This window comes from Periplaneta americana, chromosome 16 (genome assembly GCF_040183065.1).
Source record: "Periplaneta americana isolate PAMFEO1 chromosome 16, P.americana_PAMFEO1_priV1, whole genome shotgun sequence".
Lineage (NCBI taxonomy): Eukaryota > Metazoa > Arthropoda > Insecta > Blattodea > Blattidae > Periplaneta > Periplaneta americana.
In genome coordinates this window covers 153744972-153768065 of record NC_091132.1, presented here as the reverse complement: position 1 = coordinate 153768065, position 23094 = coordinate 153744972, and the positions used below count along the sequence as shown (strand labels likewise).

The window sequence follows — 23094 nt, the reverse complement described above, 5'->3', positions numbered from 1 at the left end:
GACTACTTTATACAAGTAGGGGTTGTCTCCCAGATATGCACTCATTTGTTCCAATATTTGGAACATGAGTGACAACGTAAACTGTGGTGTCCATGTGGAAGCCTGCTGTCTGAAGGCATTGGCCCACTCTCTGTTAGTCGTCGGGAGGTTGGGACGGGGTGGAGGGTTGGAAGCAACCTGGCTGAAGGTCTGCTTGCTCTCCTTGGGACGTCTATAATCAGTAGACGTACCCGGCTGAGAGGTGAGTGCGAACACCTCGTCGTTAGCAGCCTCGTTTACTGCTGGTTTCGTAACGGGAAGAGGAATCTCACTTGCAGCAACAGTTGCTGCAGTTCGCTTTCCTTTCTTCCCTTTCTGCCCAGCAACTTGCCACTGGCCCTCCGAGGGCGCAACAGTGTTCTGCTGGGGAGCAGGTGCTTCAGGTTCCGGTTCTGCAGCCTGTGAGGGACACAGGTGCGGAAAACTTTCCAGGTTTATAGGTGGAGCGGGAGGGGAATGACGGGGACGAGCAGTGCTGGCAGTGTGACTTATGCCATGCCTCTTTTGATAGAGGTTCTTGTAAGAAATATACTCCCTGCAACCTCTATACGTTGCAGGGTGTTGCCCCTGGCAGTTCACGCACAGTCGCGTGTAGTGCTCCGGCATCTGGCACGCAGATGTTACGTGCTGGCCGGCGCATTTTCTGCATCTTGGCGGTGCTTTACACTGCCTTGCTGTATGACCGAACCTCCAGCAGCAAGTACACTGAGGAGGGGTGGGTCTGAGAAAATACTTTTCTACCCTCACGGACGTAAACAGCAGGTTAGTGAGGTCGAGTATTGATCACGCCTTCTCGTTGTCAGTTAAATTAATTAAAAACATGCCATTTGGGGTTTTACGGTAATTGTCGTACATGACGACAGTGTTCCGTACAGGAAACCCAAGCTGAGTGAGCTCCTGAGTCACAGTGTTGGGGTTCGTCCTGGGATGAAGCCCCTTCACTACTGCCTTTATTACCTTTTCATTTCGTGCCTCCACCAAATGAAAAGGTACATGGTACTGCTGCAGGTGGCTTATCAGAGCTTTGTAGTCCCTGTTACAATAGGTTTTGATGCCAAAGCCTGACATGAGCCATTTGCAGTTGATTTCTAGAGGGTTGGATTCGTCCCGGTACATCGTAAGTACAGTAACAGGGTCGCCATTATAGTCATTTTCTATGATAACTGGAGGAATGTCCTCCCTCCTAGCAGTCATGTAGTCTCCCGGTGCGACTTCGGGGTTTAAAGTTGGCGGCTGAGTGGGCGAGCGTCTTTCAGCTGCACCCCTCTAGTTTACTGGTGGTGTGGAAGCCCGTGATGCTGGTCTCCCGTCATCTGCCGGTAAATCTCTACTTTCATTTCCAGAAAGCTCTCCAACACTGGAGGCTGGAGACATGGAGGAATCATTTCATGCCCTCCTCGTACTTGGGGTCACTTCGCCAACCGAGGGCGAGGTTGACGCCCCTACTGACACGTCTGAAGCTGCCGGTGAGAGCAGACTTCCAGATTTCGCAGTTGTTTCCAATGCCGGGGATGACATCGGAGAGCTCAATTTCTGCCTAGGCTTCACTGAGACTGGCAGTTTGGTCCTGCTTTCTAGGCCAGTTCTGGACTTTTTGGCCCTAGTCGCGACCGGTGATACCGTTTGTCCGTCAGTCAGAATCCTACAGTCGGTAACAAGTATCTTCACCTTACGCGCAGGACCCATCTCTAATGATTTTCAGTAAGATAGCAGTGATGCGCGGCTTACCTACCGGCAGAGCACATGCCTCTCACTAGTTATTTCGACTTAAGTAGTGGCCCAAATAAGGGCCGCCTACAGTAAGACCTCTTTTGCAACTGGCCCTCAGAAGGGCCAGCTGCCGACGCTGCTCTTTTAGCGGTTGATAGAGTATTGGTCCAACACGCAAGTGATGTAAAAATTAGAAATTAATAGGGCACACGCCCTGGTGCAGCTCAGCTGCTACCACTCAATCGGCCCAGTCGGGCAGTGAGTGGCAGCGGCTATTCTAACAAGTCACCCAGTTAACACCGCTAGGTGGTCAGACTTGTTAGAACACCGGTGGGTAGGCACACCGTATGGATCCTCTCTTCATGCCGAGCCTCCTGGCTCAGCTAGACTCACACACACACACACAAGGCTTCCTCATTGTCGCCGCGGTCCGCACCCTCTTAGGAGCACAGCAACAAGGCCCACGCCAAACTGAAGTCCCGGGCGAAGACGAAGTCAACTGGAGCGCCTAGTAGAAGCTGGACTATTCAATGCTGGTAGCTCCGCTCTGAACTGCTCTCTTTGAAATCCGATCGTCCTTACACTTCCTCCATAGCCACTTAAATACATTTATTGTCAATCTTAGTGATTTCAGTGAGGAACAAGAGGTTCCATCAAGACATCCAAATCATGGTGGAAAATTATCAAGAAAGATGAGACAGTCACATGATGGTAGACGACTGCTGCAATCTCCACTCTGATCACTCATATAGGAGACAATCATACAAACTGAGTTTTTTCAAGCAATAATTATTGTGAAGACTATAATGCTTTCTGCAGGACGAATAGAAAATATAGTGTAAACACTCTGTGAGTTTACACGGATCCGCCGCAACGCGGCGTTGTTACTGCTATGAGCCTGACTCGGAAAGAGTTCACAGTACTTGTTACGCTGAATGTAGTCCTTTTTAAAAGCAAATTTCTTCCATTTAACCTGGCTATTCGTAACTTAAGAAATACCTTTAGAGTCTCTTATTCACAATTAATAGTCTTCTGTCAGGTAATTTACTGTTATAAACATTCGTAACAGAAAGTACAATGGGATCTGAAACGTTGTAAAAGCAATATTATAAGTTCAGCATTTAAATAATCTTTTCGTAACAAGCTGCGAATTCAGGGACAGAAAAACCTACAAAATGTTAGTAAATGAAGAGTTGAATGAATTTTTTGTGCCTATAAATGAATTAAATTACTCATCATGATTAGTTGCCTGCTACCTTTGAGAGTTTGCGAGATGACTTGGCAGATTTACGAGCTTGTAATTATCTTCGAATTTACTTTGTCCTGAAGAAGAACCGACACTTTAAATAGTGGTAGACTAATTTAGTAATAATATCCATGCTGTGTTCTCTGCAACAACCTGCTCCCGAAGACTGGATCGTAAGAGCGTCAATAGTGTCAAGACAGTCATAGAAGATATTACCCCACATTGCACTCGCTGAGCTATTCCTTTCTTTAATTTTCAATTCTGTTTGGATAAGTACGTCATACACAGCTTGGGAGGGATGGGTTAAAAAACTGACGTTCCTACCTGATCGGCAGTCTTCGATTTGGGTGAGAGCTGCACAATGTTCAGACCTATTACATTCCTGTCGAAGGGCACAGAGGGTACACGCCATAAAATTAGAGGAATGATTTACGACATAAACGGCCACATAATACACCAAACATCTGCCAATCAACGCAGGAGGAGTGGTATTCACCAAACTCGAAACAGCATTTTCCCAGTCTTGACCATGCATTTTTTCATGAATAATATATATATATTTTTTTTTTGTTTTATACAAACTTCTTAATTGTCTTGTCGCGTAATTCCACATTTCGCGCTAATGTTTCGCATTTGATTCACAAACGATGTGAGTAGTTCATCAGAGTTTCCAGCAATACTCTGCGAGGTTACTACTAAGCATTGCTGTGCAGACGCAAATGTGTTGGTTGTAGTTGTGAGACACTGAAGAAAAGCAGTAAGGAATTAGTGATCAGAGAGTCTTTATAAAGAGCCTTAGCAGAAATGTGTGAATTTAATGTGCCGACAATACAGTTTGAATGCCCTGTAAATACTTCAGTGCTCTCACTGCCTTCGAAACCCGATGACCCTACTTCCCGATAAGATTTGAGGCCTTTGTCGACACTGTTGCTGAAGAGTTGGAACGCGAGTCTGGAATCCATCCTCTTAAAGGACGAGAGATCTAAATGAGCTGTTGTCGACTTGGGACAACCCTAAGACCCGCACATCCAGATAAGTCTTCCTTAAAAAGTCTCCTATGAAAACTAAAATTGATATTTTTCTCTTTGCAAGAGAGTTCAATTTTATCATGGAAATAATTATTTCTTATGCATTTCAGTATGTGCACAATATCTGAGATTGCCCGTATCTTTCTTTTTTATAGTCGAGCGAATTAGGACTTATTATGCTTAAAATTTTTTCCACTGGTTTCTAAGACTTCCAGGCCTTTCTATTTGTTTGACTGCCATCACAAGTGAAACCGACTACTCTCGTCCCAACTGCTTCTAATTGTAGTATAACTCGTATAAGAATTTTAACGAGAATGTCACCTGGAGTAGCGTTTCTGCTAGCGTAAATAGCAATTGGTTGAATCCAATCTTGCATAAATGGCATAAACATCAATACTAATGCATGATTTGCTAATTGATTTTTTTGGACATCAGTCGTGAGATCTCCGAAATCAACAAATACGTCTATTTTAAGGGAATAATTATTAAATTGAATGTCTTCTCTGAGTCTGACCTCATCGAATATTGCCGTTTATTTTCATATATTTAATCATTTCGGTAAATTAGGGAAAATGTGATATAGAGCTCCTGGTTGTATTTTTCAACACACTCGCGGTATTGCTGTCTTATGACTTTTTATATTAAAACAGTCTGATTGGTTATTTACCGAAAGCTGCCTATTTTTCCGCGAAATCGCTCTGACCCTTTTCCCAAACTCATTTTTTTCTTTGGGAGATGAAAAGAAATGTCTTGTTACACTATTTCTGCTGTATTCCGATCTACAACCCAGAACAAAACAGTACGGCATTTTTGTAATTATTTTGTAAACCACCACACAATATTCTTTTGTCACTGGTTACTTTAAAGCACAACAAATTGAAGACATCTACATAACTCTCAACAACAAAGCATATTAACAACCCTTAGAAATTTTCATTAAACGCGCGAGAAATATATTTTCGAGGTGTCTGACTTCAGACAACAGATGGACTCTAGCGATCGAAGCGCCACTAGTTGTCAGGTCCACCACCGACAATAAGAAAGCATAGACGTGTGTACACTATTTCTTCTATTCGTCCTGCTTTCTGTTATGAACTGAATCCAATGTCACTATGTATTTCATATTTTTTTATGATGATTGGGTGTTGTTTTCATACTGTTTGTGAGTAGATTATACTTTTCATGTTTATTTTCCTGTTTTTTTTTTATGTTTTTCGGTAGGACTTACAATATCTCAAAAACTAGTGCCAATCTAGCAAAACCCTTGCCATATTCTGAATCAGCATCCTAAAGTCAACCAAAAATCACTCAGATCTAACTGGCACCAAAATGGTTGTTGACCAGTGATAATAATTGAGAATAGAGTTGAGACACAGGATCCAAACATCACCTACCTTATTGCATAATCCAGTAACGCTTTGCTTCAAATAAATCCAAGTTAACAGCTTTCCCTTATTTCTCAGTGACAAACTAGTTGTAATAATAATATTTTATATTTCAGATATAATAAATTATATTATAAAATAATATAATACATTATAAAATTAAGTATCGAATTCGTTTAATATTTGTTTAGAATATAATATAGGTATATGGTTTTACTTCTCGTAAGAGTTTTGTTTTTCCATTTTCAGCGCTATCAAATCATTACATATTTTAATTGTTGTTGGGGTCAATGTCTCAACTCTCATTATAAAGGAACTCTAGAGTCTAGATATTACAGTTAATGACGGATTTATTATGTTATGGATCCAATTTATTTTATTTGAGTACATAATGTACCTAGATGTATTAATTATATGTGTTATATTTCCGCTGTGTCGACTGCTAGCTGGTGTGATGTCAGCGCCAACTCTAGGGAGAAAGCAGAATCTCACGCTTTAACTGGCTTGAAGGTCATTGAAATCAGTCCGGCTACATCAAAGGTACCGACGCGAAGTGTCCATTCTTTATAATCCCTATTCGCTGGGTACATCTTACAGCAGTAAAATTTTGGAAATATTCAATATTTTTTCCTCCATTACTGTATCTTATACAATAATGAAAATTAGCACGTGTAAAACATTGTCCTTCTGCTATATGAAAAAAATATGTTTACAATTTAAAAACATTATTTACAATTTCTTTTCAAAATTCAGTTAACTGTGCAGTGATAGTGTTTCCCATATTACTAAAAAACTATCCAACATTCTGTGATGACATTTTTTGTATGTATTTATGCATGTCATATATACAATATGATGCAAGATCACTTCTCTACCTTTGATAGATTGTCTGATAAAAAATAAATTCATTTTTAAAAATGGTCAAATATCAGTAGTTTCTTCTAACACAAAATAAAAAAAAATATTTATTAAGGAATGTAGTTGAAAGAGCACGATATTGTAAACATGAGTTTCAGCAATAAAATAAAAGAGAGATAATGTAAAAAAATTTAACAAGTTTATGAGTTATGAGGGAAACGCTTCATCATTGCACAGTGAACTGCCAATATTTTGAATTTTGAAAAAAAAAAAATTTAATAGTAAAATTGTTTTTTTTTTTTTTTTTTCATATAGCAGAAGGACAATATTTTACACATATCAATTGAATGTTGAATATTTCCAAAAATTTTAATCCTATAAGCTGTACCTAACCCCTTAAATGGCATACCTTTTGGAAGAACAAAAAATAAAGGTCTCACTGTGTGATGATAATTGATTTAAATTAATGACGAAGAATAGAACGAAGTTTAAAAATAGGATAAGATCTTGTATCTCATAAATGGAATTATCTCACTGAGCTTCGACATGAAAATAACTGAGAAGACTTATTGAAGGAAAGTGGACAAGCACAAGAATTTAGTAAATTGCGATTTTCCAATTGTAATATGTTTCTTTTACACACCAAATCTTGTACATGATTTAAAGTAAATAGTACTAATAATGCCTTAAGGCCCGCTGCAAATCACAGTCCTTCGAGCTTATTTTATTTATTTACCAGAGCTTCCTCAAATTAGAGGCTGCCATTAGACAAAGCATACAAAACAAAGAAAGAACAAATAGACAATGAAAGATAACAGAGTAAGAAAAATGACAAACAAGTAAATGAACAAACAAACAAATAAGAAAAGTGATAAGCAAGTAAAGAATGAAAGCTAATAAGAAAAATAAAAATGATAATGGTGCGTCAGTTGTTTCAGTATACTGAATTAGACTCCATAGAGGTGGTTCCGTAAGAGTTTGACTGACTCTCTAATTATGACGAGGGCTAGTTCATTTAGAAAAGATTTGTGCAGCCCTAGGGTCTTACAGAATTGAGAAGAGAAGTTAGGTATCATTCCTCTTGCTCCAAACATCAATCCCGTGACACTGATATCGTGAAGTTGGTATTTATCTTTATAATATGGGATGATTGGAACGTAGATTGCTAGTTTCTCCTTGTGTACGTCTTCAAGCTGTCCTTTTTATGTTTCAAACCTGTGGTGGGGTCGATGATCATACTCTGAGACAGGGATTCACTAATGGCAATTATGTCAATGCATCTGTTACTGCCATTGTTGGCAGTTCCGTGGACTTCTCCGTAGACAGTGTATTTTAATTTTCTAAGGTCATCGACCAATTTAGTCCCATGCTGTGGCATCGTGGTCTAAGGCATCCTGCCTAGGAATACGCGCTGGTTTGAATCCTCAAGGAGGAAGAAATTCTCATATGAAATTTCGGTCAGGTTTCCATCCAGCATCGTGATGCACTTGGGGAGCTATGATAGGTAGCAAAATCTGGTTGCGAATGCCAGCTATAACAGGGCTGGGGGGGGGGGGGATCATTGTGCTAACCACACGATACCTCCATTCTGGTTGATGATCATCCATTTGGCATGTGGGCATGGGACCAGCAGCCGGCTGGTCGGTCTAGACCCTTTACAGGCTATAGCACCACGAATTATTATTATTATTATTATTATTATTATTATTATTATTATTATTATTATCGGCCAATTTAGTTCTAAGAAGGATTTAGTATTATGTCAATAACACTGAAGACGTAATGATGCACCATAAAGCATTGTTAAGTTTTATGGGGATGTAGTTTACTGGCAGAAAAGAACACAAAATTACATTGTATCAAGAGGATTTACGGGGGAAAAATCAGTAACATGACTCACCTCAAGCTCACACTTTATGGAAGGAAATGTTATTGGCTCTGGGGATTCCTCAATTTTCACTTCCCATTTGAGATCACAGTTGTGGGTGTTATACTCCACTAATATCATTTCCTGTGGATTGTAAATAAAACATGAATTTGTAATTAATGAGAAAGAAGAGCAGCATGTTTCAAAAATGGATGAGATCTTGGATCACATGGAATAATGTATCTTATTCATCTTCTATATTAAAATATCAGATCGAAGAAGAGCCTATAGTCCACAAAGAGTCATCGAAGACAAAGACCGGATAAGAGACAGGAATTAACTATGTTGTGATTTTTATATTTTTTAAAATATACCTCTTCACAGGAGTTTTGATGATAGTGTTAATACCCATTGCAAATCATAGTCCATTAAGCTAAGAAATTCAATAATCATCACTCACCTCAGGCTCACACTTAATAGAAGGCAACTTAATTGACTCTGGTGACTTTTCTATTTTCACTTCCCATTTCACATCACAGTTAGGGGCGTTACATTGCACTGATGTAACTTTCTGCAGAATACAAGCACACCATGACTTTATAAATATTGAGAAAGAACAGGTTTAAAAAAGTACGAGATTTCCGATCACATATATTGTTCCAACTTCTACATTAAATCAATAATTATAAGAGCTGGCCAAGCTACACGCATTATCTAAGGAGATATTTTAGAACTTGCAAAAAAAAAAAAAAATCACGAAAGTTCTGGGATAGCATACAATAGGTCTCCAGGGGCAATAGCAAATTGGAAATTAGTATTAATTTAATAGCTACTTAATATTGATAACATAGCCTATTCTTTTATGTGGAGAGGGTAGTTTTGGTATACTATATTGTAATATTGTACTAGATTACGTTACGTTACGTTATGTTATGGTGCTGATATTATGAAATACAATGAACTAAGTGCTATGCCATTTTCGTGTTGGGAATATTATAGCTTCTTATCTGTGTTTATGTGATGTTATACATGTATTATAGCGATCAGAGCTTTACATTCTATTGCATGATTTTAGTTTACGTAACTTTCTATTTTCGGTGTTACCTGTACATTGGCATTACCAGATAATGTGTTCATTGTTCTGTGTTCGTAATGGAGACAGTAAGACGTAGATCGCCAGCTACATGACGTCAATGATTACAATTCCGCCAACAGAGACTTATATGCAAGATTAATTACTAGGACGGATATTAATGAAAGGTTAGGGCTTGATGACAGGTGTATATCAGTGACAGCTTAGGTTTTACGAAGGGCATATATTAGAGAAAGGTTAGAAGTTCCCAAAGGCGTATATTAGCAGAAGTTGGTATTATGTGATGAAGTAGACCATTTTACTTCATAATATGTGACGTAATGTGTGATGTAGCATGTGACGTGACACTTGAATTTCCGTCGAAGTTTTACCAAATTCCTTACTATAATAATACGGGACAGCTGTATATTAGCAGCATTGACGTGAGTGCGAAATATCGCGGACCTAACACCTAGCGGAGTAGTGTGGAATTACGTCCACAAGTACAAATATTAACACAGCAGGAATCTGACTATTGTTTAAAACATGAAATACCGGTACTAATGTAGAATAATATGAGCCACTTAAGAAATGTTGAATAGTATTTAATGTAACATTATTATTTTGTATCAAAGCAGGATATTATGAGAAATATTGCATACTTCGTATTACTTTCCATAATTAATTGTTACATATTTTTTCTTTGCTTTAGTGAGGCAAAATTAATTCCGACATTAAGAATGAATTTACAATAACGCATTACACACCCATTGCTGACAGCTGCAAAGATAAATTTGATAGTAATACCATGCTTGTAATAATGAGTAAAGGCATGTGGACAACAATAAAACTTAATTTGATAAAGCTTTAAAATTTCCAATGCATTTTAACTTCTATTTATTTATTAGGCCTAAATAAAAAAGCTAATTTTTATTGTTCTATCAACACACAGACGAAGGCACACTAAAAATGTTGTTGACTCACGTTTTACGATCCCTTGGAAATCGAAAGTACGATTTGGAGCAGTTTGTAATGCTGTAATTGTAGCAGTTATAAACAGCACATATAAACCCTGACATTTTTAACACAGCACTTATTAATAAAACTATTTACTAGCCCAGCAATAATCTACATTGTAGTAGATTATAGCTTGCTTCGCAGGTTTCAGCACACCCTGCCACCTAGGTAGCAGTACCTGTGCTGTTCACGTGCAGAACTGCTAGGTGTCCAGTATTTTTATATTAAGGTATTTGGTTTTACCTTTGCATTAATTTTAAGGCATGTTTTCGTAATGCTTCTAGTAAATTTTATTAGGGGTTAGGACAATTGAGTACAGAAGTGAAGTCAGTGGTTTGAGTTTCGACATCTGCAAGGTAAGGTAAGTAAAATAGTGTGTTAATATTAGATATATAGAGTATAATCTAACAATTAAATTAGGTAGTGGGAATAGAGAGATGGGAGTATGGAAAAAAGAGAAATAGTAAAAGAGTAAGAGAGAGGGAGTGGATGGAAAGGATGTAAGGAAAATCGTGTTTATTTCAATTTTTCGATGCAAAATATTTCTCTACGGTATTTGTTTTTTTTTTTTTTTTTTTTTTTTTTTTTTTTTTTTTTTTTTTCCACCCAGAAAATGGATAATCTCTGCAATATCATTTGAGATATTTCATTATTACCGTATATCATGTAGTATCTAAATATTTTTAGTGTCATTTTGTTACTGCCCCTGTATGGTACCACATCAAATTTCCAACATGATAAACAATGGTGCTATTAACTTTGCATCAATATTCATTGCATATAAAGTTGTAAAGTTCTTATACTACCGAAGTTAAAAATCAAATCATATTCTATCAAGATGACAAATAATAATTAATTTAAGCAATGCCATTAAAGTTCCATTAGGATATACTTTCGCGGCAGAAAAGGACACAAGATTAAGTTTAAGAAGACTGAAAGAAAGAATATCAATAACATCACTCACCTCAGGCTCACACTTCACAGACGGAAATGTTTTTGGCTTTAGGGATTCCTCGCTTTTCAATTCCAGTTTGACATCGCAGTTAGGGGCCTTACAATGCATTAATATCTCTTCCTGCAAATAGAAATACATCATAAATTTGTGAAGTGAGGCATCTGGAGGAATTGACCAGAGAGTTCCGAAATTGCAAAGCGCCAGTTCTGCAAAACTGCTTGCCGCACACTTTCCATCAGTTCTGGCGTCACCAGGGACGGTCGATTACTACGGTCTTCATCGAGCACATTGGTTCGGCCTTCAGTGAATTGCCTGCATCATTGTCTGATCATACTGTCACTCATAATGTCGGGTCCATACATGTTGCACAATTGGCAGTGGCTCTCTGCTGGAGATTGCTTCTGAGTGTGCAGAAATCGGATAAATGCACGACTCTCGCAGTTGGCGTGAGACAATATCAGTGCAGTCATTTTCTCCTAGCGCTATGCAATAACTACTACCATCACAAAACTGAAACTGCACTGCATTACTCCCACATACCCCCTCTCTACTGCTACGCATGCGCATTTCCGACATGCCATCTCTGGACGCGATTGGAACTTACTTCCTGGATGAATCTCGTAAAAGCTACCAGCATAGCTCAAGTAGTAGCACGTTTGCCTGCTAGGGCGTGGGTTCGATTCCCGCTGAGGGTGATTACCTGGATGGGTTATTTCGAGGTTTTCCCCAACTACAAAACCAATGTCAGGTAATCTATAGCGAATCTTCGGCCTCATCTCACGAAATACCATATCACTGTCACTTATTCCACCAACGCTAAAAATAACCCACTAGTTGAAAGAGCGTTGTTAAATAACCAAGTAAAACCAAATAACTAGAAACAATGGTTTGTATATTAGTTGAATGTATCTACATTAACAAATATTCACTACAATTTGAGTTGATTCATTACTATATTTTATCTTACATTTCTAATGATTGCAGAAAGAACCTGGATCCATCAATTATAAATATTATTCACTGTTTTAATTGAAGTAGCAAGTGTCAATAACATAGCTTTAAATGTGTTTGTTGAGGTATTCTTCCCAGAGATAACAACTACAAACATATAAAAATCTCGCGGAAATATTTAAACAGCCTTTTTATTTCTAAGAATTGTACTGAAGTGACCGAGGTCACCGAATTGTGGAGGTATACTTCACCATCAAACGTCATAATATAAATCAGACGTCAGACCCTTGTGTGGTACTTAGCGAGATCGAAGTTCCAATATTCATGGAAACATATATATCGGAAACTCGAAATCTCCTCCAGTCTCCATTTAAAACCATTAGACCAAACAACGTCTTCAGTAATCACTAACGATTAAGTAATAAATCTATCATTAACACAATCGCGTCCACACCTGTGGAGTAACGGTCAGCGCGTTTGGCCGCGAAACCAGGTGGCCCGGGTTCGAATCCCGGTCGGGGCAAGTTACCTGGTTGAGGTTTCTTCCGGGGTTTTCCCTCAACCCAATACGAGCAAATGCTGGGTAACTTTCGGTGCTGGACCCCGGACTCATTTCACCAGCATTATCACCTTCATTTCATTCAGACGCTAAATAACCTAGATGTTGATACAGCGTCGTAAAATAACCCAATAAAAAAAACACAATCGCATAATCTATCACCCAATCACTTAGATTAATAATATAAAGGTTCGCACATCAAAAGTTAAGAATTGCTATCACTTCCGCACTGCTTCCAATTCAAGACTTGTTCCAACTTCATGAGAAGCAAGTTGTACAAATTGGAATACCAACCGAAAAATGAAAAGTAACATACATAACAATGCAATTACCGTAATTCAATGCTATCTAAACAAAATAAAACACCAACCATAATTAGAAAAGACGCAGTACTTTCTGGCACAATCACAATACTAACCGGTGATTTCATTGTTATAACATCATCCATTCTCTAATCTGGACAATGTAACCTAAAATACGGACACATTAGTAACTTATGTAATAAGTCTTTTATTATTATTATTATTATTATTATTATTATTATTATTATCATCATCACTAGTGGCTTGTGCAGCAAATGCTGCAAACTAAGTTCATTGAAAGTTCAAATAAACTTTTTTTTCAAATTTATTTTCAATGTAGAATACGAGACATTTTGAAAGTTAATATAGGTAGCAGCTATTTAAGGTCATTGCAGATTGTAGGTGAGAGTTAAGAAAATATCAGGTTTGTCATGCTTTCCAACAATAGAAATAGTATCTTGGTATAGACCTTGAATCAATTTTTTCCTTCTAAGAGATCTTGCTGAGGTGATCAAGAGACTACAAAATCTTGTAGGCTTCTTATTGTATCAATAAATAATACCTTTTCGTCTTTTCTTAGAAATTACAATTTTTACGCTTCCTCCAGACATTACTGTTCTACCAAATATTACTGAATTAACTTGTATGACTAATGAATGTGTGAGAAATGATTACGAACAGCAATCTGAAATGGTACAAACAGAAGTAAAGTCTTCTAGCAGCCTTCTTTTGCTGGCGTTGTGTTGCAATTGTGATTCATCAGAGAAGAGAAGGGGATATATTTAATCAGATCACAGTGAGAGTTTAATTTGGTTCCCTTTGTCTTCCAGGCACAACTTAATGGTATTTTGGTGGCTCACCATCTACAGAGACTAAAACATCTGCAATGTCCTCTGCAACAAGTTTATTGTGTCGTGTTTGATCTAACCCAGGCCTGCACAAACAGCTCTCAACGAGTGCGCACGCTCCTTTGGAGCAGGAGAGCGGTGTTTACCGCTCGCCGAAGCGGAGAGGAAGATACGTCAGAATGACATAGACTTGCAATAGGTAGAGGAGAGGGAAACGACCACTCAGTTATCTAGTGGAGTGCAGTGTGTAGGCCTATTCTCAGTAGCTGTTTCACGTTGCTTACCTACTGCTACAGTACAGTATGGAATCTAGAAGACGGAACATAACATTTAACGATTTACAGCTCGAACTTATTGATCTTCAATGTGACCCAAGAGCTAAAGATCGTTTAAATAATACTACTAGCCAGGTTGAGTTTTACAAGACTAAACATTAGCAATAATATCCACGACTATACAGGCTGGCTGTGAAAATGATTGCCATGTTTGGCTCAAAATTTATATTCGTGAGCAATTGTTTTCTATAATCAACTTTAATAAAGGCAGACATCGAACATCTGTAACTGATGTTTCATTATGATCAGTAGGCTACTGTTCCTTTCAGCTGCCAACAGCATAAAACCTCGTTTTGATGTACTGATAAATAAAAATATAACAAAATGATATTGTACATTTAAGTAGCTATAGAATTTCTATTACTTCTGTAAAATAAATATTTATTTATTAATTAATAATAGTCGAAGATAGTTTTGCAAACAATGAACGGGAATTCATTTCATAAGCACTCGTAATAGCAGGGGCGTATTTTGTGGACTACCGGGGCTACCGGCAGTAGCCCAAGGAAATTACAAAAGAAAAAGTTTATAATATAACATAATGTAATAATTTTGTATTACCGTATTAGTTTTACCACAGTAATTAAAATTAAAGTAATTGTTAGATTTATATGCGCTCTCTGCTCTCGAAAAGAAACAAGTTGTCAAGGCGGCATCACTGGAGAAACCACTGCCGCAAAGGGTAGCCTGTGACCGTTCCGCTCACGTCGCACAACTTCCCGTCCCCCCGCTCCCTCCTGTTTCCATCGTGCACTGTAGGTGGGTGAGTTGCCGCTCTCGTGATCGGTTTCTTGGAAGGCGCAAAGCAACAATATGCTTAGTATGCTAGCTCATTAATGTGATTGTGTTCTTGCAGTGCAGTATTTTAAATTTGTGATTTGTTCGAGTGTCTAAGAGTTATATTAATTGTGAATTATTAAGTTTTTAATTTCCCAATTAAGTGATATTGTGAAAAATATGGCAGAACAAGTTTCTGGAGAGGTTTGTGTTGAAAATGACTGTGTAATAGAAGGTTTATTAAAAGTGCCTTTTAACCGTCGTACATACGAGAAAGTTGAAATTGTGAAAATGGAAAGACCAACTCCTGAGTTAAATTTGTCCATGGACGTAAAAGAAAAACAGCGTGAGTACACACGCCATTTCACTTCAACATCATATGGTAAGTGGAATTGGTTGTGTGGTAGTTCTAAACTGTCTAAACTATTTTGCTGGCCATGTTTGTTATTTAGCCGCGAAACTAATGTGTGGTCAAAAGAGGGGTTTTCTAATATGAACTCCCTTCGAACGGCAGTCCTAAAACACGACAAATCAAAAGCTCATATTTATAGTAGCATGAACTTTGCAAACTCTGGGAAGACAAGAATTGATTTACAGCTAGATAAGCAAAAAGCTCTACACATCAACCAACACAATGATCTTGTGAAAAAAAATCGGGAGATTTTACTGCGTCTTATTAACGCAGTCTGCTTTCTAGGAAAACAAGAATTGGCTTTTCGGGGTCATAATGAGAGTGTGGAATCAGACAATAGAGGAAATTATATTGAATATTTAAGTTCCTTAAGTGAATTTGACCATTTACTGGCCAATCATCTTGAGAGTTCAACAGTATTCCGTGGTACTTCTCCCGCAATTCAGAATGACTTAATATTTGCTATAAGTGGGGTTATGATAAAGAACATAAAATGTGAAATAGAAGAAGCACCTTTTGTGGCCATTGTTGTTGATGAAACAAGTGACTGCTCTAATCAGAGTCAATTGTCCACTGTTTTAAGATACGTCGACAGTACTGCCAATGTTCAAGAACGGTTTATAGGATTCACAAATGTCAGTTCGGGCAAAACTGCTGCTGCTTTGTTTCAGCATGTGGAAGGTGTTATAGCAGAATACAATGTCGGCAATAAGTTAATTGCACAGACATAAGATGGTGCTTCAGTTATGGCGGGAAATATTAATGGCTTAAAAACAAAAGTTCAAGAAAAGTATCCTCAAGCACTATTTGTCCATTGTTACAGCCATGTTCTCAATTTAGTTTTGCAACAAACTACTTCATCCATTCCAGAATGCCGCATTTTTTTTCAAAACACTGTCGGGTTTAGCTGCATTTTTCTCATCATCTCCTAAAAGATCAGAAAAACTCAAGGAATTTATGAAAAAGAAACTCCCAAAAAGTAGCACCAACTAGATGGAATTTTACATCTCGGCTTGTAAATACAGTAAAAGAATACAGAGAACAACTGACTGCTTTCTTTGAAAATATCATTTGTAATGACTCTGAAGAAAACTGGGATGATGATGTAATTGTGCAGGCTCAAGGATATTTGTATTTTTTCACACAGTTTCAGAATATATTTCTTCTTGAAGTCTATGCTAGAGTGTTCGCACATACAGATGTGCTCTACAATATTCTTCAGACAAAAAGTCTAGACATAGCATACTGCTCGCAAGAGGTATCAAAGTTAAAAAATACTATATCCGAGTTCAGACGTAGTGGGTTTCCGTCCATATGGAGTAATATGGAAAATGAAAATTCTTCAGACAATACAATGGAACCACCATTAAAGCGAAGAAAAGGAGATGATGAATTGAAATACAGGCAGCTGTACTACAGCATACTAGATCGTATGCACATGGAAATTACTGACAGATTTTCTGATTATGGAAAGCTTCAGTTCACACATCTTCTAGATTCTCAAAAATTTTCTGCTTATAGAGAAAACTTCCCGAATGAGGCACTAAACAAATTATTTCAGTCCTATAACAGTCACTTTGATCAAGTACGTTTGAAAAATGAATTAAGTGTAATATATTCAGCAGAAGTCTTTGATTTTTCGAACAAACCTATCCATGAAATATTATCTGCCATATATGAAAACCAGTGAACCAAGTTATTCCTGAAGTCCTTAAATTGGCAACATTAATTGAGACAATACCAGCTACGTCAGCATCGGTAGAAAGAACATTTTCTGCGTTGAAGAGAATAAAATCCTACTGTAGATCAACTCATACACAAGAACGTTTATCCGGCTTGGCACTGATGTCAATTGAAAAGTCATTTCTACAGAAACTTCGCAAGCGGCCCAACTGTAATTTCAATGATGAAGTCATCAAAGTATTTTCGTCCCAATCAAGACGTCTGGAATTTACATATAAATAGGTAAGGAATTTTATTATAGGGTTTTAAAAATATATTTTGTGTAATAATAGGGTCAGTGGTAGCCCAGACCCTTAAACCAGTATATGCCACTGCGTAATAGTACTTCCTTTTATGTATATTTTGTACGAGATCTACCCCTTCTCCAGTCCACACTTATACAGAGCACAGCTAATATCTGCATTCCGCTCATGAGGTGTGAGCTGGCTCGGAGAGCGCAAACCTTGTGCAGGCCTGATCTAACCCAATATGATCATAGAAACTTAAATCTGCAGATCACACGTTTTCATTTGCCAATAACTGTCCTGTTTTTGTGCAGGAAATAGCATAAAGAGTGTTAGCAACAATATCTGACAATGTTTGGAGTGTATTAGGTACCTGGACATTATTTTAGCCACGTAAAACGTTAGCATGTTGAATCAATGACTTGTAATTTTCCATAAGCTTGTAATGAATTGTTAATGGCAGAAGATTAGAGACGTGCCCAGCAGCGATCATAAATCTAATCGATTAAACCAAAGGAATATGAAATTAATTTTGATGCAGTTTAAAGACGCAGATAAAATAGAAATCATGGCTTAATTACTAATGCCTCTTCCACTACCTAAGAAAATTAGGGAATCACACATATAAATATCTATACCACACCGCAACTAAATATATGAAAAAAACCCACAGCACTTGATTAATAACTATAAAAATATTTCATTTTTAATAACAATATTGTTACCTTACGTAAATTTTTAGTACATATTATATAGCAGCGCTATACTTCAGAATACCGCATAGGTAATTATGTACAAAGACTGTGCAAATTAAAAATAATTAAAACACAATTTTTTATTATTGATGGCATAAAGGTAGATAAATAAACAAGTACATAAAAAATATATGTCCCCCTGGACCAAAAATAAATAATTCGATAAAGCAATAACGACATAACAGTATGTACTTACGGAGTATTCTGAAGTCGTTCCTATAGCCATTATTCAGTAAATTATAGAAATGAAGAACTAATTTAAGATATTCTTTCTCTACGTCTACTTATAGCTATAACCCCAAAAGTTTCACTTTCATATCATTAATATAGCATTAATGTGTATATAAATAATGACAAATACTCACATAATTGCATGAACTATAATAATATTTCATTTTTAAGAGTAATAATGTCATAAAATATTCTTAACTTTTGTAGTTTTTAATATCCAATACCTACACAGCTGTACTCAGAAAATTACACACCAGAGAATCAGACCTGTAAATCTTTAAGTTTTTAATATCCAATAGAAATGTTATAAAAAAAATTACACAAATGAATATCGACATATTGGCATTATGATGTCAGAGAATCTAAGCCATCTGAACTCTAAATATGTCAGTAATCCTGCAGGTCATGGCCTTTATGTAATATTGTTTACTGTAGAGTGTTTCGTTTCATTATGAAATGCAATTAGTTCTCAAAACTGAAGAAAGATGGATTTTGGAAAATAGGAAAATTATGTAGGAAAACTAATGCTTCACCGAAAGTTTCTATTTTTCTGAAAATCCTTGGATGCCAAGCTTCAAAATGACGGATCATTCATTAAAATCTGTTCACCCATTTTCCCATAATTTTCATTACGAGTTATAATTATATATAGATTACCATCATCATCATCATCAACATCATTATGATTATGATTATGATTATTATTATTATTATTATTATTATTATTATTATTAAAGTACAGATCTTCAAAATACGAACATGTCTTGTTAAATGCGGATGTTTCGCAACACTAGACCAACATTTCTCAAACTCCTATAGCAGGGATGCAGAACTGAGCAATTGTGGCAAACGTCACAAGCCGGATTACGTCACTCATTCCTTCCTTTCACCCCACGCGTCATTGACATGGTAGGGTAGAGGGGATTTGTATTCAGAGTCTGTGCTACTTGGTTGCAGAATGTCACAGCGACGTCATTCAATACCAGTAGATTGTGAATGGGGAACCAATGCTTTTCTCATGCTTTCACTCCTCTCTTCCCCAGTTCTGCATCCCTGTCCTATAGTAAAAGGGACTGCTATAACCAAAACACAAATGAGTACAAAGCACAAATTTTCAAATTGAGTGACCTCAACGCTGAGTGTGTCTTAAGCTTACCTGTGGCAAATAACTTGCCTGCTCTGTATCTGCATCATTACTTGAATGCACAACCAATGGTTCCGACTCGGAATACGGCTTGATCACATCCATTACCACTGCAACATTAGTCAAACATTTGAAATGCTCTTAATACAGATGCATGTGAGTACAGCTTGAATTCAAAACCAAACTTATGCCTTACTCAGTAGTTTATATATTAATTAAGTCTGAACTGCAATACCGTAAATGTTAAGTGCAAAAACTGACCATATTTACTGCTTTTTCCTACTGCTATCTTGACTTACAACTTACAAATGGCTTTCAGAGAATACGGAGGTTCATTGCCACCTTCACATAAACTTGCTATCGGTATAGCCTGAGCAAGATCAATCCAGTCCCTGGCATCATTCCCTTACTTACTTATGGATTTTAAGGCACCCGGAGGTTCATTGTCGCCCTCATATAAGCTCATCATCCGTCCCTATTCTGGGCAATACTATTCCAGTCTGCATAATGATATCCCATCTCCCTCAAATACATTTTAATATTATCCTCCCATCTACGTCTCGGCCTTCCCAAAGGTCTTTTTCCCTCCGGCCTCCCAACTAACACTCTATATGCATTTCTGGATTCGCCCACACGTGTTACATACCCTGCCCATTTCAAACTTCTGGATTTAATGTTCCCCTAATTACGTCACGTGAAAATACAATGCATGCAGTTCTGCGTTGTGGAACTTTCTCCATTCTCCTGTAACTTCATCCCGCTTAGCCCCAAATATTTTCCTAAGCAACTTATTCTCAAACATCCTTAACCTCTGTTCCTCTCTCAAAGTAAGAGTTCAAGTTGCACAACCATACAGAACAACCAACCGGCAATATAACTGCTTTATAAATTCTAACTTTCAGATTTTTTGAGAGCAGAGTGGATTAGAAAAGCTTCTCAATTCAATAATAATAACAGACATTTTCCATATTTATTCTCTGTTTAATTTCCTCCCGAATGTCATTTATATTTGTTACTGTTGCTCCAAGATGTTCGAATTTTTCTACCTCTTCAAAGGATAAATTTCAAATTCATATATTTCCATTTGATACTATGTTCTGGTCACGAGATATAATCACATTCTTTGTCTTTTCGGGACTTACTTCCAAACGTATCTCTTTACTTGTTAAAGTAAAATTCCCGTGTTTTTGCTAATAGTTTGTGTATTTTCTCCTGACATATTCACGTCATCTGCATAGACAAGTCGCTGATGTAACCCGTTAAATTTCAAACCCTCTCTGTTATCCTGAACTTTCCTAATGGCATATTCTAGAGCAATGTTAAAAAGTAGGTAATAGTGCATCTCCTTGCTTTAGTCTGCAGTGAATTGGGAAACATAAGACAGAAACTTGCCTTTATGGACTCTGCTGTACGTTTCACTCAGACACATTTTAATTCATCAAACTAATTTCTTGGGAATACCAAATTCAATAAAGATAGGCCTATTATATAGAACTTCTCTCTTAATCGAATCATATGCCTTTTTTAGAATCTATGAATAACTTATGTATTATGCCCTACTCCCACTTTTTCTCCAGTATCTGTCGAATACAACAAAAAAAATTACACTTTAAACCACATTGAAGATACCAAATAATTTCATCTACAAATGGAGTTACCGGTAATATTCTCAAAAGAATATTGGACAAAATTGTATACGACGTCAACAAAAGTGATATTCCTCGAAAGTTACTACAATTAGTCCTGTTCCCCTTCTTAAAGATAGGTACAATAATGATGGACTCCTTTCATTGTTCTAGTACAATTTCCTTTTCCCAAATAGCAAGTACAAGCTTATAAATTTCGCTAGATAATGCGCTTCCACCTACTTGCATTAATTCTGCTGGAGCTTGATCGATACTTGGAGACTTGTACTTTTTCAGATTTTCTATAGCAATTTCGACTTCAGAAAGTGTGGGTTCGGGTATAAATGGCTCAGCAGTTTAGCATCCTATCCCACCTTCTTCAAATCCATTTTAATATCATCCTTCCATCTACGTCTCGACCTCCCATCACTCTATATGCATTTCCGGATTCGCCCATAATGTGCTACATGTCTTGCCCATTCCGAACGTCTTCACTTACACACTGACGACAAACCTTCGTGATCACATCACACCATTGCAAACTAGACACTCACTGCTATCATTTGCCTGGTATGTGCATTACAGTAACCTATTCACATGCGTAGAAATCAAATGTATAGTCTTGTATAAATGTGGTACCAAACCAATGCATATTTTCGGTGACGAGACAATGTATAATGAAAATAATTGTTAACAACTACCTGTTATACCCATGGCGAAGCTACAAAAATAAATCTATTGTAAGTACATTCTACAAGACAAAGTAGGAAGTTTTGTACGCAAAACTCTAGAATACAGGTAAGCAAACTCTTCCAGCATCAGTAACGGTGAATCTTGAATTTGGTATTGCCAGTATAAGGAATTAAAAACAAACATTGAAAATACCTTAGTTTCGTAGTGTGCAGTAGTAGAAACTCGATGTGACCACTGGGTCCCATCCAACCCGCCCTAAATAGGTTCCTTACTTATATAGGAAAATCGTCGTACTTTAATGAAGAAGGCGGCCATATTTCGTAGTTGTGACATAATTTGATGTGGAGTGGGAGAATGATTGCAGTGTCGCCAACTGTGGTAACCATTCATATGATCTTACACACCTAACTAAACCAAAACTAACCTAACCTAACGTACTACACATCTATTGTAACATTCCTCGCCTTTAGACGAGACGATAGAAGTCACCCTCGGCTCTCTTTTTGCGCATGTGCCATCGGTGTAGTATTTCCGCTTCTGGTGTGATGCTGGGCCCCGTTGTAAGCATAAAAATTGTTTTATTCACCGCATGCTAGATTCACCTTCGTCACAATCATACAGTGTTGCCAGATTTGAGGAAATTTCCTCAAATTAGGGAGCTTCTGTAAAGAAGAGGGAAATTTTGAGGATTTGAAGAAAATACTAGACTTTTGAGGAATTTTTGGCTTTCAATTAAATCCACAGAAGAAATGTACAATAAAAAATTGAACGCTTTATATTTTCTTTCTTTGATACACGTGTGTTATAAATACACATCTCTCAAGTCGATTTTCAATAAAATATTATGTTATTCATGAGATTTATATTTGTCTTCCGTCTCTCCACAGCTCATCTTCTGTCTATCCAACTGATAAAATTCTACATTTTGATTACACAACTTTTAACACAAGAAAGTCTTATACATATTCCGAAGTGATAAGATTCGTTTGTACTGGCCGATCAGAAAGATAGTTGTTGACAAATTAGAACATGTACGCGAAAGAAAGTTTAAATTTCAAATTATTGCTACTTCACCAATACCAATCAATCTTTCTTATTTATTTATTTATTTAATTATAATCTTCAGCTCATTGCTTACAAAAATCTGTTGCCCTTTTCAAACCTACTGTTACCAACAGCTAATCACTCTTTTGTTTTGCTATAGAAGAAACAAACTTCACTCACATAATGTGTTTCAAATAAATCAGTATTATGATAGAATCTGTATTTCCGTTATACTTTAACGAATAAAATAACATGAAAGTTTAGAATGCAGTTG

The 23094-nt window shown here is 37.1% G+C and overlaps 1 protein-coding gene across 2 annotated transcripts in view; it reads right to left on the bottom strand.

The window, feature by feature from the left end:
• Positions 1-22582, bottom strand: part of LOC138691411 (zinc finger protein ZFP2-like) — a 48956-nt gene extending 26374 nt beyond the window's left edge. The window contains exons 1-5 of one of the 2 annotated variants that reach the window (XM_069813323.1): positions 21969-22582; positions 19471-19568; positions 11187-11297; positions 8594-8704; positions 8167-8277 (exon numbers count right to left, since the gene is read on the bottom strand). In XM_069813323.1, the coding sequence (XP_069669424.1) occupies positions 8167-8277; positions 8594-8704; positions 11187-11297; positions 19471-19563 (426 nt within the window). In that variant the 5' untranslated portion in view covers positions 19564-19568; positions 21969-22582. The remainder of the gene's footprint in view (positions 1-8166; positions 8278-8593; positions 8705-11186; positions 11298-19470; positions 19569-21968) is intronic. The other variant, XM_069813324.1, reaches the window with a different exon arrangement.
• Between the last annotated feature and the right edge of the window lie 512 nt (positions 22583-23094).